The following is a 23,804-nucleotide window of genomic DNA, read 5'->3' on the forward strand; positions in this document are numbered from 1 at the left end:
GCCCCGCATCGAAGATGTGGTGCCCTATAGTAATCAGGTTGTCTGTCTGTCTGTCCGTCCGTCTGTCCGTTTTTTTCTTTTGCGCCAAATTATTGACAAGAGTTGAAGGATTTCGGTGAAAATTGGTACCACTTACAAAACCGTCTGTTGCCATGGTAACAAATGGAGGTTTCTGATTGGTTGAAATTTCTATATTGTTCGATTTCGGTGAAAATTGGTACATAGTGGTTTTTAGGGAAGCCAAACACAATGGTACCACTTATGAAACCGTCTGTTGCCATGGTAACAAATGGAGGTTTCTGATTGGTTGAAATTATTGGGAATTTTCGAGTTGATTTTGGGAAAAAATCAGGCTAAAACGCATTGAGAATGGGGTCGTTTGGCGCACCCAGTTATATAGGCAGGAAAAACACTGACAATAATTATTACATTTACCCTGAAGGGTCAGACACATAGCGGGGCCCTTTCTGACGTGTCAGTGTTCTAGTTATGTTTGGAAGAATTTATCATACATTTTGTTCTGTGATTTTATGCGAGTCTCATTTTTTCAGCGAGAAATGACGGAAAGGATATGTCACTAACAGACTATGAAGAAACACAGAAGGCAAGTTAGAGTAATTATATGCTGACTCCGGATCCCCTTGTGTTGGGGAGGGACCGGCAACCCAGGGTAAAGATGGGGAGACTGAGTTTGTGGGACAAGCAGGAGCCAAACAAAGTCAGGAATAGCAGATTGATACAGCTCCATCACAGACTTCATAACAGCGCAGGGATTTATATCGACTCATCCCCATTATCATCATCATCATCATCATGACATCGGTTTGAACGTTTATGGGTGTTCAGTGCACAGTAGCATGATGTTTGCTCCTCTGAAGTCCAGATAGATAAACCTATAGTCTACCTTTGTGTGGAATAAGGCTAATGCCAAATATCTGATGATTTGACATATATAATTCTGTTTCCTGTGTAAATTGATTATGATGTCGTAATCTCTACAGTTAGGACGTTGTTGACCTTGACGATAGGTCAGTGGACAATTACGGATTGCGATTATTTTTGTTAGATTGTTAGCTGTCAAATTTGTTATCAAATTTACAATATACACACCTTGGTATGTTTTTCATTGCCCCTCATTGTAAAGTCGTATATGTCATGTTCATTATTATCAGGGATGCATTCAGAAGCAAATAATTTACAAGCATTAGTGCTCTGTGATTGGCCACTTTAAAATCTAAACTACAACTGGATTTTCTTTAAATATTGCAGCATATTTTCAATTCGGAATGCAATCCAGATTTTGCAAATCTAACTTAAATCTAGGTTTTCAAAGACAATATTCTTATTTTGGTTACACAAGTAAACATAAAATGTTTATGTAATATAACTTGCTTGGAATGTAGAAAATGTAGACATTATGCAGGGCATACAGTTGACACTTGAGAGTATGTTTTTGAAGCCCCTAAATTGAGATCTGACTCTTAGATTTGAAGGGATTATTTGACATATGTTGTTTGACCCTTCAAATTTCTGGGAAATTGTGATGCGACTTCTGAAATTGCTAAAAGTAAAGGGTCAACTGGATGCCTTGTATTATATATTAACAGGGGTTAATCTAGGATTTGGGGAATACTACCCGTTATGAATTTTGGGCAAATGAAGGGCCGCAGTGTCTTGAATTATTCTTTAAACTTTATCATTTTACAGCCTTTTTTTGCTATAATTCTTACATATTGGCTGTTGTTCCCTGTTTTGGAGATTGACTGAATTTCCCCCTGTTTTAGGGGATTTTTCTTGATGGGAAATTTGTTTTAATTCAAGGGGAAAACACCATCTGTGGGGAATACTACCTAATTTCGGTAGTAAAATCAGTTTAGATTAACCTCCAAAATATATAACATTTTTGTATGAGTTAAAATTCTGCTTGATGTTGCTGGTTATTCGCCTTCTATGGAATATGTAGAGCTATTTCCTATATCTATTCCATAAAAGAATGAGAATAACTCGCACATGATTCTGTATATTCAGCCTATGCATATTAAGTGGTTGTAGTAAGGACAGTTTTTTGTTACTTTTTCTATTAAAAACACAAAATCTTCAAATACATCTTTAAGTCATGTACATAAAAGCATTGATCATTGATGTATATGTACACTGTAAATAGTTCTCTCTCTCTCTCTCTCTCAAAAAAGTTAATATCTACAGATTTTTGATGTGAAAATTAAAAATAGGATTTGAAAATTGCTTCAATTATAAGTACCGTCAGTTATTACAAGGTCAGTATATAGAAAACATTTCACATAATCATCATCATAAGTTGTTTTGCTTGCTATTTAGTTTATATCCATGTTAAGTTTTCACAAACTCCCATGCAAGAATGTTCAGAATTTATTTTTTATTTTTTTTATTATGAGGTTGATATTTTTTCATTCTTATATATTACTTCATTCTTATATATTTCAATGTTAACAACTTCAGCTTAATGCAAAAAGGCCGAATTGCAAATATGTTTAACTTTCTGCTTCTAACTTTTCTGTTTATTTTTAGTATCCATGATGGCTGCCATTCCTAATTTTGATTAATATTGTTATGAATTATGTTACTCGTTTGTTAATATCCGTTCTTGCTGGTCCAAGTTATTTAAATCTCTGCTAAATTTTGTCGACCTACAGGATACATTCATGTTGTCATTAGTTCTACAAAATTTCAGATGATTAAAGTGCTTTTAATATGCTTCGACTTATTTGTACATTTTATTGTTCTTTTCTATTGTCTATAACATGTCTAAATGACATGCTATCTATAATATCAATTATGTGTAAGTATTTTCATATACCCAAGTTCTGGTCAATTTGGACATCAGATTAAAGAATTGACTTAAAATTGAAGGTACTACTGCTAATTATACAAATGGAATGAAGAAAATTGGAGATTTTATACAAGCTTGCACAATTGGATAACATATCATTTTGAGCATATATAGCTAGACTTTGTTTTATCTACCTTCAATTTTTTTTTCTTCTTTTCTTTTCAAATTGTAAAAGAATCCAAACATTGGTTCCACTTGATTCGAGAATTTCCTACAATTTGTAAGATACTGAACCTTAATAATATACCGTATATGAATTTAACTTTAATTCATAGGATCTATGATATTTTCTCACAAAAATATTGTCTGTTGTATTGTATTTATGTTACTCCCGGTATACATCGTGTGAAGAAAAATGGTGTGAAACTTGATTTTACCTTAAATGCTGGTATTATGCAAGAAATGTGTTTTTTGTATGTTTAAAATCAGTAGGCGATTATTGTTGGTACAATAATATTGAATTGATTATAAGAGTGAAAACAAACAAAGGTTTTTTCTGTATTCATATACATGTGAATGTATTCACCTTGAGAGCCATATCCCCCAAAACTGGACATATTTTTTTCACGTGGAAATCGTAGATCCCATGACTAGGTAGATTGGTTAAATTTCTCGTTACTAAGGTAGATAATCCAGCGAAGAAAAATTTGAAATTTTCTAGTCACACTTCCAAAGTTAATTTATAAGTTACGAACAAATCTGTAGTGGCTTTGTAAAATATTGAATATGCAGTAGAATACAGACAGAGTTTGTTTGTTTATTTGTTTGTTATGAAAATATTGTATGTCTTGCCATAGTTTGCAAATGATCATATGGACTGAATCTAATTCATTGTAAATACAGTGTACATTGTTTTGTCTATCATTTCATAGATATGCATTGAATAGAAGATAAGATAACTTTGTCAAATATGTTTTTTTTCTATAGTAAAGACAAATTTAATGTTAGATTATGCAAGATTTGAATATACACAAGATTCCCATTATACAAGATAACAGAATTTTTTTTCAAGCGGACAGTTGAAGAATGAAATATACTTAACTACACGTTTCTGATTCTATTCTTTATTAAGGCTTGAAGCTACTAACGGACAATTGAAGTATGAAATGTAATTATCTACAGGTCTCCAGTTCTATTCGTTAGTAAGCTTATTTTTCTAACTTGATGTTCTACTAGCTAATAGTTACACAATGTGTAAAGTCAGGCTGAAATTCAATGTAAATATTTTGTAGTATATTATGATTTTTTTATGTTTATTTTCTATACTTTAACACTTTACAATGATTTTATTTTTTATGATCTGTCTCATAGAAGTTTCCAATTCCAACCGAAAACTCAAAACATTCAGTTTCATCAGTATGGTATACTTAGACTAGTTTCACTGCTTAATTTGTATATTTATCTACTTATTATAAAAACAAATATTAGAGTGTCTATAAATAACAAAAAAAATAAATTAGAGATTTTTTCTCAACATGAAAAACACTATCTAATTTGTGTGTAAAGGGACAACTTCATTTGTTTTATAAGAATGAACTACAAAGTGTATCAGTTATAGTAGAAACTATATAGAACCTTGTAATAAATACACAGTATAATCAATTTTAGAACACATTTCCAGATTGTATATAAATCTATGTGTATGTTTGTGTAAACCCAGACTATCATATATTCTATACATGTAAGGGTAAGTCTTATAGTGAGAAAAAGACTCGGATGGCCTATGTCCGGTCATTTTGTTGTTAAATCTAGATTCTTTATGAAATGCCATAGAAATCTACAAACTTCCCCATAAGATGATCTCAAACCTGTTTCAGAATTATCAGCTAACAAACATTTGGTACCGATTACATATTTTTTCGTCATTTTGATTTTGAACCTTCAACTTTCGAAAAACTAAGATGAAGAAGGTTCACAACAAAATGTGAACACAATCTTTCTGTAAAATACGAGAAATAGGAAGGGGAAAAGCTTCCATGATTTTGTATTTCATGTTTGAAAATATGTTCAAGATATACAAAGAGGAAGTTTGACACATGCATCAGTTGTATATATTGGCAGGACTTGGAATGTACCGTTTGGTGCCAGCCACAATTATCCAGGAATAGAATGTTAACTCTGAACATGATACTCATCTTATATCCTCCTTTTTTTTGTTCAACAGAGCTTTTTAGTATTTATTATTTAATTGGCTTACATTTCATTTACCTTTCTGTTCAGTCATTGCCGGATAATAAATTTGTGTGTTATTTGTTTTCTAATCTCTTTGAAGTTTTAAACTAATTTTGACATCATCATCAATAGACGATCATACACATGTGTCAACATACTGTAAGCCAACTCATTTTCGTGTGCGATTAATTTTCTCGTATTTCGCATACAAATTTGTAAAAATCGCCCCGAAATAGTTTCAATCACAGATACAGTTGGCCTTTTGTCACTGTAAATTGCGAAATTAGAATCGCCATGAAAATACGTTTGTTTACAGTAAAATGGAATTTATTTTATGAATTCATTAATTTCATATGTCATGACTGTAGCGAGTGGTATATAGAATTTAATGAATTTAATAACAAGCCATACAATTGACAGTAGTGTTATTTTTGTAACTCAGATAGAAATACTTTGATGCTGCCTCAGCCTCGTACAAACTCCGTTTATTGGGTATAGGGAAACTTAAACCCTTTTTGGCTATTTCGGTAAAATGTCTGACTAGTAAATTAGGGATCTAAGGTTCGATCCCTGGCAGAGGCACCGAAAAAATAACGACCTGTGTTAAATATTGTTATACAGGTACTGCCTGGATAGTTTAATGGTGCTTTATATAGACTTGTTCTAAATTGGTAACTATGGTTACGCATCAACTATGTATGTCTTGTCTGGCGGCCAGTACACATACAGTGTATGGTTATGATTCTGGTGGCTAAGTACAAAAATGTATGGTTATATCTTTATAAGATAATTTTACAATACTTGTTTATTTTTGGTTTAATACAATGCCCAAATTTCTAATAAAAAAAATCTTTGTGTACATTTAGTTTCAAATGCAATCAGATATGATTTTTGAAAATAATCCAACTTAAAGATATATGCATTATATTCACTGGTATCACACATTATCAAATTAAAGTGCAATGTATATTGATGATTTATATATAAAAGAAAGCTTTTATGGTTTTAATCAAATGCATTGTCAATCAGAAGCGAATTAATCTGGAGTGCTTTTATTTGGAGTATCAGTATAATGCTAGTGTATATGAATTGCGTCCATATTGGGTTTCGAAATCCGAATGCAACAATGATACCACAGATTCACAAGTAACATACTTCTGGCTTCAGATGTGTTAAAAACATGATTTTGAGGGCCACACCCATATCTCTAGTACCAGTATACTATGTATCATATTAATCAGACAATAAGTCGATGTCTGGTAATAAGCCCACCTATGCCTTATATAGTTGAGTAAAAGATGACCTTTTTTAAAGACTTCAACTGTTTTACAATTTCCTAATACTCTGGTCGTAAATTTCAATTTTCTAATGATAATTGGGGGTCCAACCCTATCTGAGCACTAGGAATTTCAACATTTCCTAAGTGCAGGGGCCTGTTCTTTTTTGCGGACAAACCGGTTCGTCAGTTTTTAATGTAATATTTCAAACATATATCTCGACGGACCTGCGGATGTCAGTACAGGCCTTGGAAGTCTTTGTAAAGACTCGTCTGAAAACAATATAAAATCACCAAAATATGTTTTATGGTGACATACGCATGTGAACATGTACTAGTATGTCTTTGTTTTTTTGTGTAAGAGATTTTGCTCCAGAGACTGGATCTCTTGTAAGACCATTCAAAAATCTTGTACATGGTACAGGAGCCTTTAAAGAGCAACACCTCACGATGGCAAAACTATTACGTAGACATTTTCAGAAGCAGAACAAGACATTTTTATTACATTATGTAAATGTAGTCTGTTTTGGGAAATCATATATCTGAGATATTTTTTATCATGAGGTTTTGGTTTTCCCAAAATTAAATGCAGTAGGACTTTTGCTTGGTAGCAAATGAACAGAGTCGAGATATTTTGTGTAAATCTTTGTGAAATGAAGTAGTTTGTTACAGGGTTAAAAAATGTGCACTCAAGTTATAGTTTATACGAATCTATAATCATAGTTACTGCAATGATTGTCCAGGCTTAGTCTGGGATCCATGCGATTGGTTTGTATTGCCATACATCAACATGTATGACCTTCGACTGTTAAATGGACACAATTTACCCCTCAATAGTTGGATCTGTTCATCATTTTTGTACAACCCATTTTAAATCATTGTCAATCAAATACACACAATAAAAATACTTTATCGTTTCCTGATGTTTTTGTTTTCTGTATATCTATATTAACCAAACCTTATATTTATCTGGTAATAAGCCCATGACAGGCAATAAGCCCATGACTGGCAATAAGCCAATAAGCCCATGCCTCGTAATAAGCCCATGAATGGCCAATCTAATTAAAATAAGATTTTCATTATCCAATCCATAAACTTTGTTCATATGGAGTTTACTGAGTGGATAATGAACATATAATTATTTAATTAGATTGATTACTGGCAATAAGGCCATAGACTTGTAATAAGCCCATGACTGGAAATAAGCACACCACATCTAATACTATGCAGGAGAATTAATGTCAAATATATAGAGAAATCCCAAAGTAATTATAGTTCTATGTATGTTTAAACTTGACAGACATTTCACCTGTCTTGTTTACTACATGATTTATTATTTCCCCGCCCAATGAAGTTGGCAGGATATACAAATGGGTTCCATCTGTCCGTCTGGATTCGCTTTCCGCACAATATCATTTGAAGGAATGATTAGATTTTGATGAAACTTGCTTGGTAGACTTATTACCTTAAAATTTTGATTATTGTCATATTACGAGAATATGTAATGAGGCTGCTGTGATCCGATTGGCTGATTGCCTTCCACACAATATCTTTTGTAGGAAAGATGGGATTTTGATGAAACTTGCTGCCTAAATCCCTCACTCAAGTTTGATTATTATCGTATTCAGCGCATATTTAATGAGGCCGCTGTGATCTGATTGGCTATTGATTGCCCATCCACAAGATATCTTATGAAGAAATGATCAGATTTTAAGGAAACTTGCTTTGTACATACCGATAAGGCTTATTACCTGAACCCCTTGCTCAATTTCAATTATCAGCATATTCCGCACATATTTAATGAGGCTGTAGCTACTGTGACCTGATTGGCTGATTGCTGCAATATTTCCATGGTCTGTTTTATCATCATCATATAACATTTTTAGCTAACCAGCCTACCCGACAAATGAGTTATGCTGTGGAGCAGAGTTAGTCGTCTTTCTATGTTCCGTCTGTCCGGTGTCATCTTGTCCCTGTGAACAACTTCACAATTGCAAAAGATCCACAGGTTCATCAGGGCATCCAGTAGACCCTTGAGAGTATGTTTTTGACTCCCCAAATTGAGATCTGACTCTTCGGTTTGAAGGGACATGTCTATTTGACATATGTTTTGACCCTTCAGATTTCTCAGAAATAGTGATTTGACTTCTGAAATTGCTAAAAGTCAAGGGTCAACTGGATGCCCTGGTTATTATATTGGGCAAGTAGCCTCCTAGGATATAGGAGAGTGCCAAAAAATTTATTGAAATGAAAGACCTTTTGCATACTTTCAAGGTCACAGTTAAAATTTTTAACTTGTTCATAGTCATTTTATTGGGCAAATGGCACAATAGGTTGAATTATCTTTACCAATTTTCAAGGTCACATTGGTATCAAAATGATTTTCAATTACTAAGAGGCTGAGGATCATTGCATTGGGCCAGTAGCATGCTTGGATGAAGGGTTAACCAAGTTTAAACGAATGACCTTGAAAACCTTTCATGATTATAGAGGTCAAAAGTATTAAAATCTTTAAATGACTTCTCATAAACATTGGGTACAGCCAAATTAAAAGAGAGTGAATTCATCGGGTCTTAAATCAAAATCTTTTATTTATAATGTTGATAAAAAATCCGTCAGGGAGCTTCCTTTACGACCCTTGTTTTGTTGGGCCAGCATCTGACTTAGTCGCTGGTGCGAGTTTTTGGATTTAAGTCTTTTAGCACTTTTACCACCAACTGGTCCTGTGTTGGTCTCTTTGTCCTTTATACAGCTTTGAATAATTCTAGAGTTCACAGTATTCCTAATTTGACCTTGTGTAATTTTAGAGGTCACAGCATCCTTGTGACATTGTGCAGTGTTTTTGGAGGTCATCGCATCCTTGTTTTGGCATAGTGTACTTTTTGAGGTCAATGCTTCCTTGTTTTGACAACGTTCAATTTCAGAGGTCACTGTGCTCTTGATAAAACTTTGGTCATGGTTTGGGGACACTGTGGTTTTGGAGATTCCCTGGCTAGTTGCAGTAGTCAGATCAGTACTGTGTTTTTCGTCTGCGGTCCCACCAGTAGATAAATGCGAACTACCAAGTTCACTCTCCAAATTTATGTCAGAACTGAAATCATAATTATGAATTCATGAAAACTTTTATGGCATCATTTGAAATAGTGAATTAAAAATTGAGAAAAATCGGTAATGAAAACCAAGAATGAAAGTTATCGGACTCCATATCTGTTTGGTTGATAAAGAAATTTCTATACAAACACATTTTTGATTAATAACTATACAGTTACTATTAAATCAAAAAGCCTGGTTTCCCTGGAAACCAATCATGTTCAAAGAGACCTTAAAGAGACAGAAATTATCTGATTCTAATAATTGATATGAAAATTAATATTTAATACATGGTACATATCTTTATTAAATAATCATGCCCATCAATAGCATGACCTCATCGTTAATTGACAAAAAAACATAGATCTGTGACATTACACAATTGGATATTGTTGCTATACATTTAGCACTATACTAAGAGCTAATGAAAACACAAAAGAATTTTTCATATTTTTCAAAGGGAAAATTTTTTTCACAAACAATGCTTTTAACATACTATACAAAAAGTTAGGAGCTATGTAGTTTTGTATCAGTTCTGCTACAAAAAAAATATTGCCATCAATGAAAGTAAAACTAAGATTTCATGATTCTACAACTGGGAACATTTAAGAATTAAGTCAAAATTAACAGAAACTTACACATCCTCTAAATGTGATGATGGTGTATCATGGTTGAATTTGTCTATCATTTTCTCTCGTTTTCTCTGCTTGTTCTTCATTTTCAGTTCCTTTCGTTTTTCTTTTCGTGTTTTTAATGACACATAACTGACTTCTGCTTGAAAAGAAAGGTAAGAATATTGAGTCAACATCCAATTCTATGTATTAAATTGGTCAACTATTTAAAAACAAGCTAAAGAATTAATTCAGTAAAAAGAAAATTCAAAATAAAATCTAATGCATTTGATTGGCCAATCACCCAACTGTGATTTTCTCATTTCTGTTTATTCACAGGTAATATAAAGTCATGAGCAGGAAATATAATGTTCCATGCAAAGAGAGATAACTCCCATAGCAATAACGGAATCTGTAAGTTAGCCTGCCATGTGGCAGAAAACATGTCTGAAAAAATCAGGTTTTTATGATAAATGGAGTGATTTGGTTATTACCCGGTTTGGTTTATTTTTAATTAACGTCCTATTAACAGCCATATATAAGGATGTGCCAGGTTTTGGAGGTGGAGGAAAGCCAGAGAACCCGGAGGAAAACCACCAACCTACGGTCAGTACCAGGCAACTGCCCCACGTAGGTTTCGAACCCACAACCCAGAGGTGGAGGGCTAGTGATAAAGTGTTGGGACACCTTAACCACTCCGCCACCATGGCCCCTTAAATGGAGTGAATAACAAGAGATCCCAGAGGGATCTTGGCGCCCACCATTGAATGATCTTTATAGGTTCCATGTCAGATTGATCTTTTCTCTACTTTTCCCTTCCTCTAAGTCTTACTAATCTGTGTAAATTCAGAAACAGCCCTCTAGTACTTTTCGAACAAGGGGAACCTATATATAAAATTTAAGATTTAGCGATAATGGCTGTCTGTCGGCCATGTTGTTTTCGGATTGGTCCCAATATGCAAAACTAGGCACTGAGGTGAACCTACATATGAAATTTGAAAAAGATCCCTTCAGTACTTTCACAGAAATAGCGATAACAAACTTCAATTGTCAAAATCCAAGATGGCTGCCCGTCGGCCATGTTGTTTTCTGATTAGTCTCAAAATGCAATATGCATAACTAAGCACCGAGGGGAACCTGCATATGAAATTTCAGAAAGATCCCTTCATTACTTTCTGAGAAATAGCAATAACAAACTTCAATTGTCAAAATCAAAGATGGCTGCCTGTCGGCCATGTTGTTTTCTGATTAGTCTCAAAATGCAATATGCATAACTAGGCATCGAGGGGAACCTGCATATGAAATTTCAGAAAGATCCCTTCAGTACTTTCTGAGAAATAGCGATAACAAACTTCAATTGTCAAAATCCAAGATGGCTGCCTGTTGGCCATGTTGTTTTCCAATTGGTCTCAAAATGCAATATGCATAACTAGGCACCAAGGGGAACCTACATATGAAATGTGAGAAAGATCCCTTCAGTTCTTTCTGAGAAATAGCGATAACAAACTTCAATCGTCAAAATCCAAGATGGCTGCCTGTCGGCCATGTTGTTTTCCGATTGGTCTCAAAATGCAATATGCATAACTAAGCACCAAGGGGAACCTACATATGAAATTTGAAAAAGATCCCTTCAGTTCTTTCACAGAAATAGCGATAACAAACTTCAATTGTCAAAATACAAGATGTCTGCCTGTCGGCCATGTTGTTTTCCGATTAGTCTCAAAATGCAATATGCATAACCAGGCACCGAGGGGAACCTGCATATGAAATTTCAGAAAGATCCCTTCATTACTTTCTGAGAAATAGCGATAACAAACTTTAATTGTCAAAATCCAAGATGGCTGCCTGTCGGCCATGTTGTTTTCTGATTGGTCTCAAAATGCAATATGCATAACTAGGCACCAAGAGGAACCTACGTATGAAATTTCAGAAAGATCCCTTCAGTACTTTCAAAGAAATAGCGATAACAAACTTCAATTGTCAAAATCCAAGATGGCTGCCTGTCGGCCATGTTGTTTTCTGATTGGTCTCAAAATGCAATATGCATAACTAGGCACCAAGGGGAACCTACATATGAAATTTGAGAAAGATCCCTTCAGTACTTTCTGAGAAATAGCGATAACAAACTTCAATTGTCAAAATCCAAGATGGCTGCCTGTCGGCCATGTTGTTTCCTGATTGGTCTCAAAATGCAATATGCATAACTAGGCACCAAGGGGAACCTACAAATAAAATTTGAGAAAGATCCCTTCAGTACTTTCTGAGGATTAGCGATAACAAGAATTGTTTACGGACGGACGGAGGGACGGACGGACGACGGACCACGGACGCAGGGCGATTTGAATAGCCCACCATCTGATGATGGTGGGCTAAAAAAGATTAAGTTGGTCATTTAATTTTCATTTAAAAATAAGTTGTTTTTTTTCAGTAACTTATTATTTAGGTTTTAGGCAGGATTAGGAAGGCCTGGATTTCCAAGAGACCACCTGTCTGAATCCTAAATAACAAATAGTATACTTGCCTTCAGGTAAAACTCTCTGTGCCTTTTTCTGTGCACTCCTCTTCTCGCGAAGCTGGCCTGGAAATTTCTCACTCTTTCCACAGATGCTGCAGCTTAGTTTCTGAAATGCATTTTGATACAAAATTGCTCGTCACCCAAAATTACATGTTATAGAAAATCAAGACAATTCTCCCCACCCTAATGTAGGTCAAAGGTCAAAATATAGGTCCCACTCCCAGTGATCTGCTTTTGGCACATGACACACACACTGCCTCAGCTAAGAGACTTCATGGTAGGTAGGTAAGTAAAATATTTCATTTTTTCTTTAAATCCTAACTTAATATCCCATTTAAACATAAAAAAAATCAGCTAGCACATATATAAGAAACTTCAATTTTTCAAAAATATAATTCTGTGCAATAACAGTGAATTCTTCCTGAATTTCATAAAGGCCCTATAGGTAATAAGTATATGGGTTTAAACAGGTACAGTCTACCAACGTTATATTGCCACATTTCGTCCGTGTCAATTATGGCGGTATAACGAGGGTGGCGTTAGTATCGAATCATGAAAATTACAACAGTAAAAGATAATGTTGTACCAACGTTTTAATAAATACACAATGAGTTAACATATAAGACACCATGGTATTGACCGTACATTTCGTAGCTTACAAATACACATTTACATATGTAATTCGTCTCGGAGTTTCCATCTCGACTGACGAAGCCAAATCGTTCATACCATAAATAAGAACACTTATTGAGCAGAAATCAGTCATGCTTTATTACAAATCAAACCATACCTGTGTGTAGATGGACCATGATGGCGATATCGTCGAGGGTAATATATAGGGATTCGGGACGTTTGTTTTGTTATGAACGTGGTGGATGGCGGTATGCGAGGGTGGCAAACTTAACGAGGGAATTATATAGAAGGGAAGTCCGTTCTAGGGGTGTAGGTGGCGGTATGCGAGGGTGGCGGTAGATTCGGGTGGCGATAGGTCGAGGGTACACTGTATTTCCAAATTTTGTATACAAAATCTTTTGATATGGTTGAACCTCATATTATGATCTTCTAGAGTATGTAACTAATAACCCAATGATAATTGATAGCATCCAGGAAACTCAAGATTTTCCACTCACCACTAAATTTGTGCTACTGAGATATCTGTCCACAATATGAAGCTGACACTTCCCTAATGATTGTTTGTTTTGCATGTATTTCCTGAGAAGTTTGCGAACCTTTCCCGTCATTGGGATCTTAGCCTGAAGTCGGAATTTATCCTCAGGTTGCTGGTAAGTGTGACCACATGACGGACATTCCTCCAATTTTTCTGCAACATCAGAATTTGGAAATTTTTGATTGAAGAGCATGTAGTGATCAATAAAAATGATCACCATTTTTATTTAAGTTTATGTTGAATATGCTACCAAAACATGGTAGCAAAAAAAAAGAAATGCAAGTTCGGTTTTTCTGATATTTCTTTTAGACATTACTGGAAAATAGGTTATATATCGTTAATTAAATTCTGAGTGGACGGAGTCAACAATAGTGAATACCCCATCCTTCTGTTATAAATAAACGGTTTAACCGTAACTCTTATTTTCTTCACCATTGTCTACAATAAATGACTCATTTACTCATCACTTCACATAAGTTTTAAAACAAAAAATCCATAAAACCATTGATTTCCTTACCTGTTTTTGTATTATTGAGAAAAGCTGCATCAAACCTACAACAGTCAATGAACAAACAATATGTAAAACATCTTTTAAACAAGACCACAAGAACACAGGTTATATTTCTTTGAAGGTGGAACAATATATCAACTTAACAGGGTTTATTAACTGCTTTTATTTTGTTAAATATATAGAATTATGTGACAAATGTTGTACTTGTATATCATTTGTGTGTACTCGAACAGACTCAAAGGCTATTCTTAAGAGCGCAGCTCTCTTTAAGACAACACGTGTACAAGCTATATTTCCAACCAATTCTATACCCCTTCAACTTTGAAATCGTGTCCCGCGGGAAAAGTCGCGCGCCTCCAGTAGAGGCAGCCATGTTTGAAATCCCGTTCCCTACACGACGAGATCTGAATGATTTCTCTCTCGTCGAAACAAATAACTGAAAGTTAGTTCAAATTACTTAATTCTTAACATATCCGCACAACCCATGTCAAAGGCCTGATTCATTTAAAAGTTACCATTTCTATTTTTCTTTTGACTGACGAGGTAAATGTATTTTGCGAATTTGATTGGCTTGAGATATTTCGTTAGTTACCTAAATCTGAACCCTCCCAGTTTCGGTGCTGATCAAATTGGATGCGAGAGTAGAATAAGAGGTTATTTTGCTGAATATGTGCGTTATATAGAACAGTTTTTAATTGTATTATCATTAGATAACAGCATTATAAGCACAACTTTCCAGGTTGCATTTTTTACTATAAAATTTTATCAAAACTTGTATTTTATTAAGAAAACTTCATAATTAAAAAAATCTTACTGTGTCGACCTCTTTACACCCTGACATTAAATTACTAGAAACGTTATATATGTATTATGATTAAGAAGGTATCGTGAAAAATATAGCGCAAGTTATCATTGTACAGTGTGTATCAAAACATTTATATTAATAAAGAGATTCCATTCTGTTTGTATTAGTCTAACTTTCCAAAATCTATGTGATGTTCTATTAAAAAATTTCCACATTATAGTTCTCATTCTCTAAGCATACAGGACGTTACGTATACCAAAATTTCCAGGAGAAAACAGACTTTGTAATTTGCTTCTTTGTGTGGAAAACGAAACCTGTTTTTCACAACTTGTCCAATACGCACTCACTTCAAATTAAAAACCTCGATGTTTATAATATACACTATCTCAAATAATAGTCTAAGTGAGTGATTTTGCTTCTTGTTACTTCAACCACGGATTTAGATATACATACTAATATATGTCCGTGCTTCAAAAACAAAACAAAAACAGAACCAAAACCCAAAACATGCGTAAAACTAAGATAATATACATTTACGTTGCAAGTTTTAATTGTAAATAGTTTATATTGTGATATGGTTGCCTTCTAGCCCTTTAGCTCAGTCTGTAAAGCGGCTGACTAGTAAAACCGGGGGTCGCGTGTTCGATCCTGGTGGAGACTACTTGCTTTTCTGTTATATTTGGTGCCGTTGACCACTCCAAGTACAAGCTTTAGAAAATGAGAGGCTTCGTTGGGGATAAAACCTGGGTTAATGTGTGTTCGATATGTACGGCCGCCTTGCTTCTAGTGTCGGTGATGGGGAATTTTGCCTTTAGCTCAGTCGGTAGAGTGGCGGGCCAGTAAGCAAGGGTCGCAGGTTCGATCCCCTGTGGCGGCACACTATATTCGCTTTCCTGTTATATATATCATGACAATCTTGTATCGTGTGCACTTTTACGTTGTTAGTAGCATATGCAATGTGGCAGTAGAATAATGATGTCATTATGCAGTGCACATGTCATCACGGGTATGATATGTGCGATAATCTGGAATCTGACAATGCAAAGTGACAATGCTAGTCACATCAGGACAAACAATAAGAATTTCAGCCGATATACGTATAAATGCAATACATTGTTAATTTTACAAGGTGTTTACATGTTTTTGTTTGTTTGTTTGTTTGTTTTTTGGAATGGGGGATGTATAATTTACATTCTATATGTATTGGATTAGGACCTATTATTGGCCTACTTTGTAGCATATTCTCAATGTGTCATAATTTTAAAAAATGACAAAACAAAATCTAAAAATCTGAAAATGTAGTACAAGTTCTTAGACTGTTATTCTCAGTCCCTGTGTTTCCTTCTTGATTAACGGCGAGTCAGGTGAATATACAATGTAGCTGCGCTCTTCTAAGGCTTTGCCTTCATTCATATTACACCTACTCCAAAAATGTTAGATTATTACACACTGATAAACTAATGACGGGCGACGAGTTGGCTTGCATCATAGCAAATAATTAATTAGCCAGTATCATATGCAGTCATATCATATGGCAATGCCCGAGACCAGTTGAGCAAACGAATTCATACCATAACTTACCTAAAATAATTTGACAAAGGAATATTGTGACCTGAAACAACCATAGAAAGGCGGGTTAGATGTTTTACTGTCTTTTGTCGTAAAATGACATCGTCTTCTTCCATTTTTGTAATGAGATAATGTGACTTGACTGCTGTCACATGGGCGCTGACATCTTGAATTGAAGAGTTCCACTGAAGAGCTCCACGGGGAGAAGTTATTGCTTAAAAAGTATCAATATGTGTCAGATAACAACACTGATGTTTAAATCTTAATTTAAAAAAGCACAAATATTAAACATATGTAAATTTAAGTTATTATATAGTGTAAAATACTGAAAATAGCATTTTACAATATATTAAAAATGCAATATAATCGGAATAGTCCCTTGCCTTATGGACCGGAAGTCACAAACCATGGCAATGGCGTTGGTTGATAGCGTGAATCGTCTGCTGGCGTCCGGCAACTACCAGCCGTTGCTGTCGGTGATCAAGGGATTTCGAAATGGAGCCGTGTCAGTAATATTCAGCATCGTAGTTAAGATATGCATTACTTTGATAAAGATAGCACAACAATTCTGATGGATATGCCGTATTACACAGGTGCTCGGAAGCGACGGGAACACAGGGGCTCGGTTAGGAGATTCTGAGTAACAAATGACATCAGTTAACAAGCGCAACACTAGGAATTAAGCATTCGTATACATTCTCAAACCCGTATAAAAATCGTTTTTTTATAAGGTTTCAGAATGTATGTGAATACTTAATTTATAGTGTTGTGGTTGTTTACTGATGTCATGTTACTCAGAAACCCGAAACCGAATCCCTGTGCTCGGGAAGAGGCCTTAGCAAAGGAGTTTGGCGTCTGTCAATAAGAATATATCCATATGAAAATACCTTGTATACTTGTGATTTTTTATCATAGACATTTTTATATGGATTATCCTTATTGGTAGAAAATCAAACTCCTGTGCCTTAATATAATGGTACATCATTGTAATTGACTGATAATAGGTGCTAGAATGAATATTTATGTCTTGCTCACCTCCTGTCATCATATACAACCATATTTCATAAATCGTTCGCCCGTTCGTCGTCCAGAGCTACATTATCACAACTAGTTCTAGTCTCGTATACCTTTTGTTGAAAGCATTTTAGGATGATTTTATCTTGTATAGATTTCTCTCATAGAATATAAATGACCCTGTGGATTAGGAGAGGCCAAAATAATGCAATAATAATACGAGTAATAAGAGTCTAGGTAACTGCTATAATGTAGCTCTGGGCAACAAACAGATGACATCTGACAGATGGTCATCATCATCATCATCAACCTCGAGTAGCCTAGGATTTCTTCGAGTATCAAGGCTATGTGTTTAATGAGAGGTACTCAGTTTGTTTGTCCTGTATTGACAAGTATCCAGTTTGTTGTCCTGTATTGACAGGTATCCTGTTTGTTGTGTCCTGTGTTGACATCAGTGAGTTATAACATTGATTTTTGTCATACAGGTATGGAGCAAAAGTTAGATTACCACATTCCCTGGTGATGACACTGCTGTTTAAGCGTGGCAGGTAAATATACAGTTAAAGATATAATGAACACATTCTAAAGTGTGTTATGTTAATAAATATCTTATAAATTTCACAATATTCATACAGACTGTAATAACTATTATTTGAACATTGTTTTAAATGGAATCGACAAAGTTTTTAATTAATAAGTGAAAATATAGAATTCCTGTTCAGGGTTCGTAACACACAAGAAGTTGCTCCAATGGCTTGCATTTTTATTCCCCAAACTTCTAATTTTACTACTTTATTTTTGGATTCAAAATTTACGTTTTGTATCTTACTAGTATAAAGGACATGTCTAAAGGGATACTGGAAGCTACCTACACCCATTCTCGTAACCTGGCACTGTTTGTGTTTGCATACAAGTCCCTGACAAGTCTAATGGCAGTGGCTCAGAATAAACCTGAACAATTCCACTCATTTGCAGCAGCTTTCTGTGCAGGGTACTTCATATTTGGGAAGTACAACAAGGTCAATGAACAGGTGAGTTAGTCGATGACATATGTTAAATTGATGTATTCAGTTTTGGTGAAAGTGAGATTGATCTCGACCTGGTTCTTCTAAAACATTGCAAGTTATGTCAAAGTTCAGTACAAGTCAGCCTTTGTGCTAACTGGCAAATACATTGTACATTTACATAATATCATGAGATTATTTTTTTCATTTTGATACCCAGAACCTTAGTACCATACAGTTACGCTGTCTTTACAATCTTACCTGTCTGTCAAGAACAGTGCACTTCTCTACTATTTATAAACCTCTACTTTTTTCTCTACATAAACATCTACCTTCCTTTTCTCCTACCTTCTACCTTTTCTCAGTCCTCTTTAAATCTCTGCATTTCTTCTCTCCTCTACATTAACTTCTAACTTTCTTCCCACCTCTATAGTTTTCCCTCATCTACAGTAACATCTGCATTTCTTCTCTCCTCTACAAGAAAATCTACCTTTTTCTCTCTTCTAGAGCAACGTCTTTCTTGTCTTCTTTACAGGAACATCTACTGTATACGCCCTAATAAGGGCACCCCTACCTTTTTTCAAAGAAAAAAAAACCTTTGACCGAGTGTCAAAATGGTGTGAAAAAGTAATGATCTATGTGAAAATGCTTTGCTACCTTTTGTGTTTGATTTTCTTTAGCAAAATTAGTCACTGGACTAAAGTCTTTGCCAACTTGTCTAAGCTTGTACAATTTTAGAGGAATATTCCACTGATATCTAAGCTAAACAAATGATATGAATAGGTATTTTCATCTGGAACATTTTTATAACCAAATATTTTACTGTTTCCACAGCCTTGCATTGGGTATTCTGCTATAAGGTATAGTCTGTTTCATAAAACTTCAGAATATCAAACCTTAATAAGGGCGCCCCCACAGTTAATTACCTGCACCCTGTGCCCTTATTTACGACAAATACAGTACCTTTCCTTTCTTCTCTCCTCCACAGATCATCTACCTTTCCTCTCTCCCCTATAAACCTCTATCATTCTTCTGTCTTCAAGGTGAATATCTTCAGCATGTGTCTCTCTGTGTAATACAACATGTACATTTCCTTCTTTATATGTGCAGTTCTTTGAAAAGTTCCTCTTTTGATTCTCCTATCCAAATAAACAGAAAATTAGACATTCTTTCTAGATCTCTTCTAGGACAAGGTAAACTTCTTCACATCGCTCCAGGTAAATATCTACTTTTCGTTACTTTCTTCCAGATAAACCTGTACCTCCTCTCACGGATCCTTTACGGACTAGCAAAGTTAGCAGTGAAGAAAGGATACATTCCAAAACCCAAGGGTGACACATTTCCTTGGTTTGCAGCCATTGTGTGGGGAATTGTCCTATGGCTGTTCGAGTATGAAAGTGACACTTTGCAGCCATCCCTCAAGTCATCCATGACCTACCTCTACCATGATAGCAACATATGGCAAAACTTCAAAAACTTCCTCATTTACAATAAGTAGGCTTTTGTATACATATCATACAGTTATACTGTGAAGACAGTAAATAAATAGAACTCTGTTTTCTGGTAAAAATGATAACTGTTAAAATTTCAGCCTTTGATATACCTTAACACTCCCTCTGATTGGTCTTCAAATATTTTATCGCATGAGAGGGATTTTCCTGTCACGGTGATAATCTGAGACATGATAAACGAGAATTTTAACAGTGTCTCTCAACAAAAGATCCACTCAAGAGTAGTTTTCTGCAACTACCTGGTCACCTTCTTCATTCCTACCTGTGGTCATTGAGAGACTATAGACTAATCTGGTGTGGGATTCTGAAGTCACATGACTCAAGGATTACTAGTAACCCTAGATCAAGTGACTGAGTCAAACCCCCGAGTGGAGATGTCCTATGGCTGTTTTAGTATTGAGAATTGTCTCAATTCTTAGACACTTGATCAAATGCATAATTGTTTGCAACAAAAATAAAGCAATTATCAATTTTATAATTATAAAAAAGCCAAGTGGAAGTTTGGAGAAAATAAAAGATCAGACTTACTAGTTTTTGGAGAGTAAAGTGTTCAACAGGATGTTATGCTGTTTCTTAAGATTTTTGCTTCAAATCATGAAAGTTAACCGACTTCAGATTTTATGAGATTCTAGTATCAGTATGTATACATAATTATGTAAATTTGTTATAAAAGCCAAAAGGATTAAATCATTTCAGCATACTGCGTTTCACTCTGAAGAAATTATTGTGTTTTTTTTTTAAATTCAATTATCTAAAAAAGAAGGTGTAATTATTGCATTAACTTTTAATTTTGATGTATTTTTAGTTTAATTAGACAATCTTCTTTTTAATACCTTTGTTTGCAATGGGAACAAAAATGTGTGTGTTATAACAAGAACCTTTATTATACAGATGTTTCACGATTGTTGACAAACTAATTAATATGCAGAAATGTTATTCTGGAGAATTTTTACAGCTTATTGTGTCTGTTTTACCTTTTTCAAGAATTGTTTGATACAATGTAATTTACATATTATACTGAATTATGTTAAGTTCTTCATTTTCATGACAATGTTTTGTTGTTTTTTTTTTGCCTCTAAATTTAGTTAACATTACAATACTTAAGTATTTGAAACCTATTTCAATTCACACAAAAAATGAAAATATTTCATGAGAATATTCATATTTCCTATTTTGTAGTCTTTATTTCAAATCAACATGATTTATTAAAAATATTTTTTGTTTTCAATTTAGGTTTCATGTTTTGAAATTTCAGTATGTGGTATACTTTCATCTTTACATTGTTGTAAAAGAATGTGTTTGTGAACAATTGCTGAAATAGAAAAAAAGGTACAACAATTTTAATGTGATTTTTAATGAAATCATTTGAAGTTTATCTGTGATGTTCTTATTTATATATCATGAAACATCCTACCATTGAACAACTACATGGTTATATTAATTTTGTAACATGTACTTACATGTATATTTAGTACAGTCTGTTTTCCACTATATATTACTAGTAAGTTACGAGTTGTGCATTTTTTACACATGTTTTTAAATCAAGACATTAATAACCTAATTCCCAGTATGTAATGATATTTCATTTCAATATGCATATGATTATATATTCAAATTTTTCATAATTTCAAATATGTAAGTCATATTTATCAAATAATTATTGACTTATTTGAAAATGAAGAAAGCAAAAAACAACTGTATGACATTTACCACCGTAATTTTGGTGTCTTTACTGTCATATTTATGGTATTGCAAACTTTTAATTTTGTATATTTGATATTTTTTTTTAAGAATATGAAATACTTTACATGCCATATTGAAAATGTTGAAAAATATCCTGGTAATTGTCCTTGCATCCAAATTCTAGATCGTCTTTTGCAAAAACAGACAGTGTTTATATATAGTCATATAAATTATCATATTTATCCTGTAATGGGTCCAAGGGCAAATATACAATTAGGAGTTGGGCTTATTTCAGTACCGTGAAATGGTATTTTAAAAGATATGGGTGGGCTTACTACCGATACTATCAGACATGGGTTCATTAGCATGACAAATATGGTAAAGTATGGTTCTATAATATATCATATTTTTATACCATGAAGTTTATAATTTTCCGTAGCCTCTGAGTGTGATGGTGTGTAAAATGTATATGTGGAAGATATGTCTTGCATAAATGTGACTAGTTTGATAAATGTGTTAAAAAAAGTGTGGATACGCATATGAAAGTTAGTAATGTGGGTAAGGTCCAAAACAAAAATATTTTGCACATACACTATGTGCAAAAATATTTTTGCAGACAGCTGAAAAAAATTTGGCATTAAAAAATCAGAAAGTATGTGTATTGCACAAAATATTTTTCCTTTTATTGCAAAACATGATATCTGATGAAAATATTATGATGTTATATCTGATGATTAACTGTGATATTGTGATGTATGTGTGTGATATATATGTGAACTGACTTGAAGAGCCCATGGTATTATCGACTTAATACAACCAGCATTTGATAAAACTGTCATTTTGAAAGTACAGGTAGTAAAGTCAAGAAAAATCAAATTTTCGCAACAAATAACAAAGAACTATAATTGCATTACTTAAAACCCAATTTGTTTCAATGTATCTTCTTAATTTGTAGTATCAAATACAATTGTACTTGAAATAGCTGTTTTCCATGGTCCCTTAGAAGATTGAGACCAGAGATATTTAAAATTAATTCTTGGTGATATCAGTTTAATTAATATATATACATTTTCAAAATATATTTGCGAGGCGATGAAACTATGAATTTTTCATTAACAGGAAATTAGGAAGACATTTTCTTCTCCTCTTGCCAGATATTTTTCATGTTTTTGTTATATGTTTGTAGCATTCAATTTGATGTGGCTGCAACCATTGGTACTGTGCACAGGGACTTGGTACAATAATAAACCCACATGTATTATATATAATAAATATTGATCATGAGTTAAGATTTTGTGCCAAGTCCCAGTGGTACTGTACATGTTCTGCTAAAGATTTAATTATCTGAAAACCACATATTCACCACCGAACTACTGTGAATTTAGTACTTTGATACCTGGTATCTATCTACAATATGATCAGCCATTTCACAGGTGAAATAGCGAATTGAGAGACTGTTTTATGAAACATTTCAAAAAATGATTTTAGCATTGAGTGTCTTATTTTGAACAGTTCAGGTAGTGTATATATACTGGTAATTGTATTCAATTATAAACAATCAGAAAGAAAGGAAATAAATATCAAATGTATTTAAAATGATAAACATGTAAATATGTGATGAATGGATGTATGAATGAATTTTTGACAACAAAATAAAATGTCTGCTGAGAAATTGCAGCCGTAGAGAGATATATATACTGATGGTTTGTTTAACATGCAAACTGCATATTACCATTATCTTTCAGTAATGTTTGGAGAATATCATTTTAAGTAACAGAAATAAAGGATATATAGACTTGCATTCTTTTGTACATTTTAGGCTCTTAGCTTGTATTACTTTGTAAGTTAAACTTCCCTAACATCGATTTCTACTGTGTGTGTGGATGATGAGTGTTGTGTTTGAAAGAAAAATTATGTAAGTCTGTTCAAGATTAATTATTGATTTTAAATTGCCAAAATGTGCAATAAATGATTATCAGAAATTGTTTACATACAGTGTTTGTTTG

The 23,804-nt window shown here is 33.9% G+C and overlaps 3 protein-coding genes across 4 annotated transcripts in view; 2 read left to right on the forward strand and 1 right to left on the reverse strand.

Moving 5' to 3' along the window:
* Window positions 1-7,234, forward strand: part of LOC117335479 (MOB kinase activator 3B-like) — a 34,272-nt gene extending 27,038 nt beyond the window's left edge. Inside the window, exon 7 of the mRNA XM_033895504.1 lies at window positions 552-7,234. Coding sequence (XP_033751395.1) covers window positions 552-581 — 30 coding nt within the window. The 3' untranslated portion in view covers window positions 582-7,234. The remainder of the gene's footprint in view (window positions 1-551) is intronic.
* Window positions 7,235-8,888: 1,654 nt separating this feature from the next.
* On the reverse strand, window positions 8,889-16,758 carry LOC117336772. 2 transcript variants are annotated; one of them, XM_033897409.1, is made up of 6 exons: window positions 16,599-16,758; window positions 14,219-14,253; window positions 13,664-13,854; window positions 12,540-12,639; window positions 10,046-10,178; window positions 8,889-9,408 (listed from the first exon to the last, which is right to left on the reverse strand). In XM_033897409.1, the coding sequence occupies exons 1-6, from the start codon at window positions 16,700-16,702 to the stop codon at window positions 8,910-8,912; spliced, it is 1,062 nt and encodes a 353-aa protein (XP_033753300.1). In that variant the 5' UTR covers window positions 16,703-16,758; the 3' UTR covers window positions 8,889-8,909. The 2 variants fall into 2 exon arrangements, with proteins under 2 accessions (XP_033753300.1, XP_033753301.1); XM_033897410.1 differs by lacking the exon at window positions 16,599-16,758 and adding an exon at window positions 16,442-16,539.
* Window positions 16,759-16,985: 227 nt separating this feature from the next.
* Window positions 16,986-22,406, forward strand: LOC117336215 (peroxisomal membrane protein 4-like). Its single transcript, XM_033896669.1, has 4 exons — window positions 16,986-17,091; window positions 18,086-18,148; window positions 18,433-18,631; window positions 19,854-22,406. The coding sequence occupies exons 1-4, from the start codon at window positions 16,994-16,996 to the stop codon at window positions 20,100-20,102; spliced, it is 609 nt and encodes a 202-aa protein (XP_033752560.1). The 5' UTR covers window positions 16,986-16,993; the 3' UTR covers window positions 20,103-22,406.
* Window positions 22,407-23,804: the final 1,398 nt, after the last annotated feature.

The sequence above is a fragment of the Pecten maximus genome, chromosome 10, assembly GCF_902652985.1.
Source record: "Pecten maximus chromosome 10, xPecMax1.1, whole genome shotgun sequence".
Lineage (NCBI taxonomy): Eukaryota > Metazoa > Mollusca > Bivalvia > Pectinida > Pectinidae > Pecten > Pecten maximus.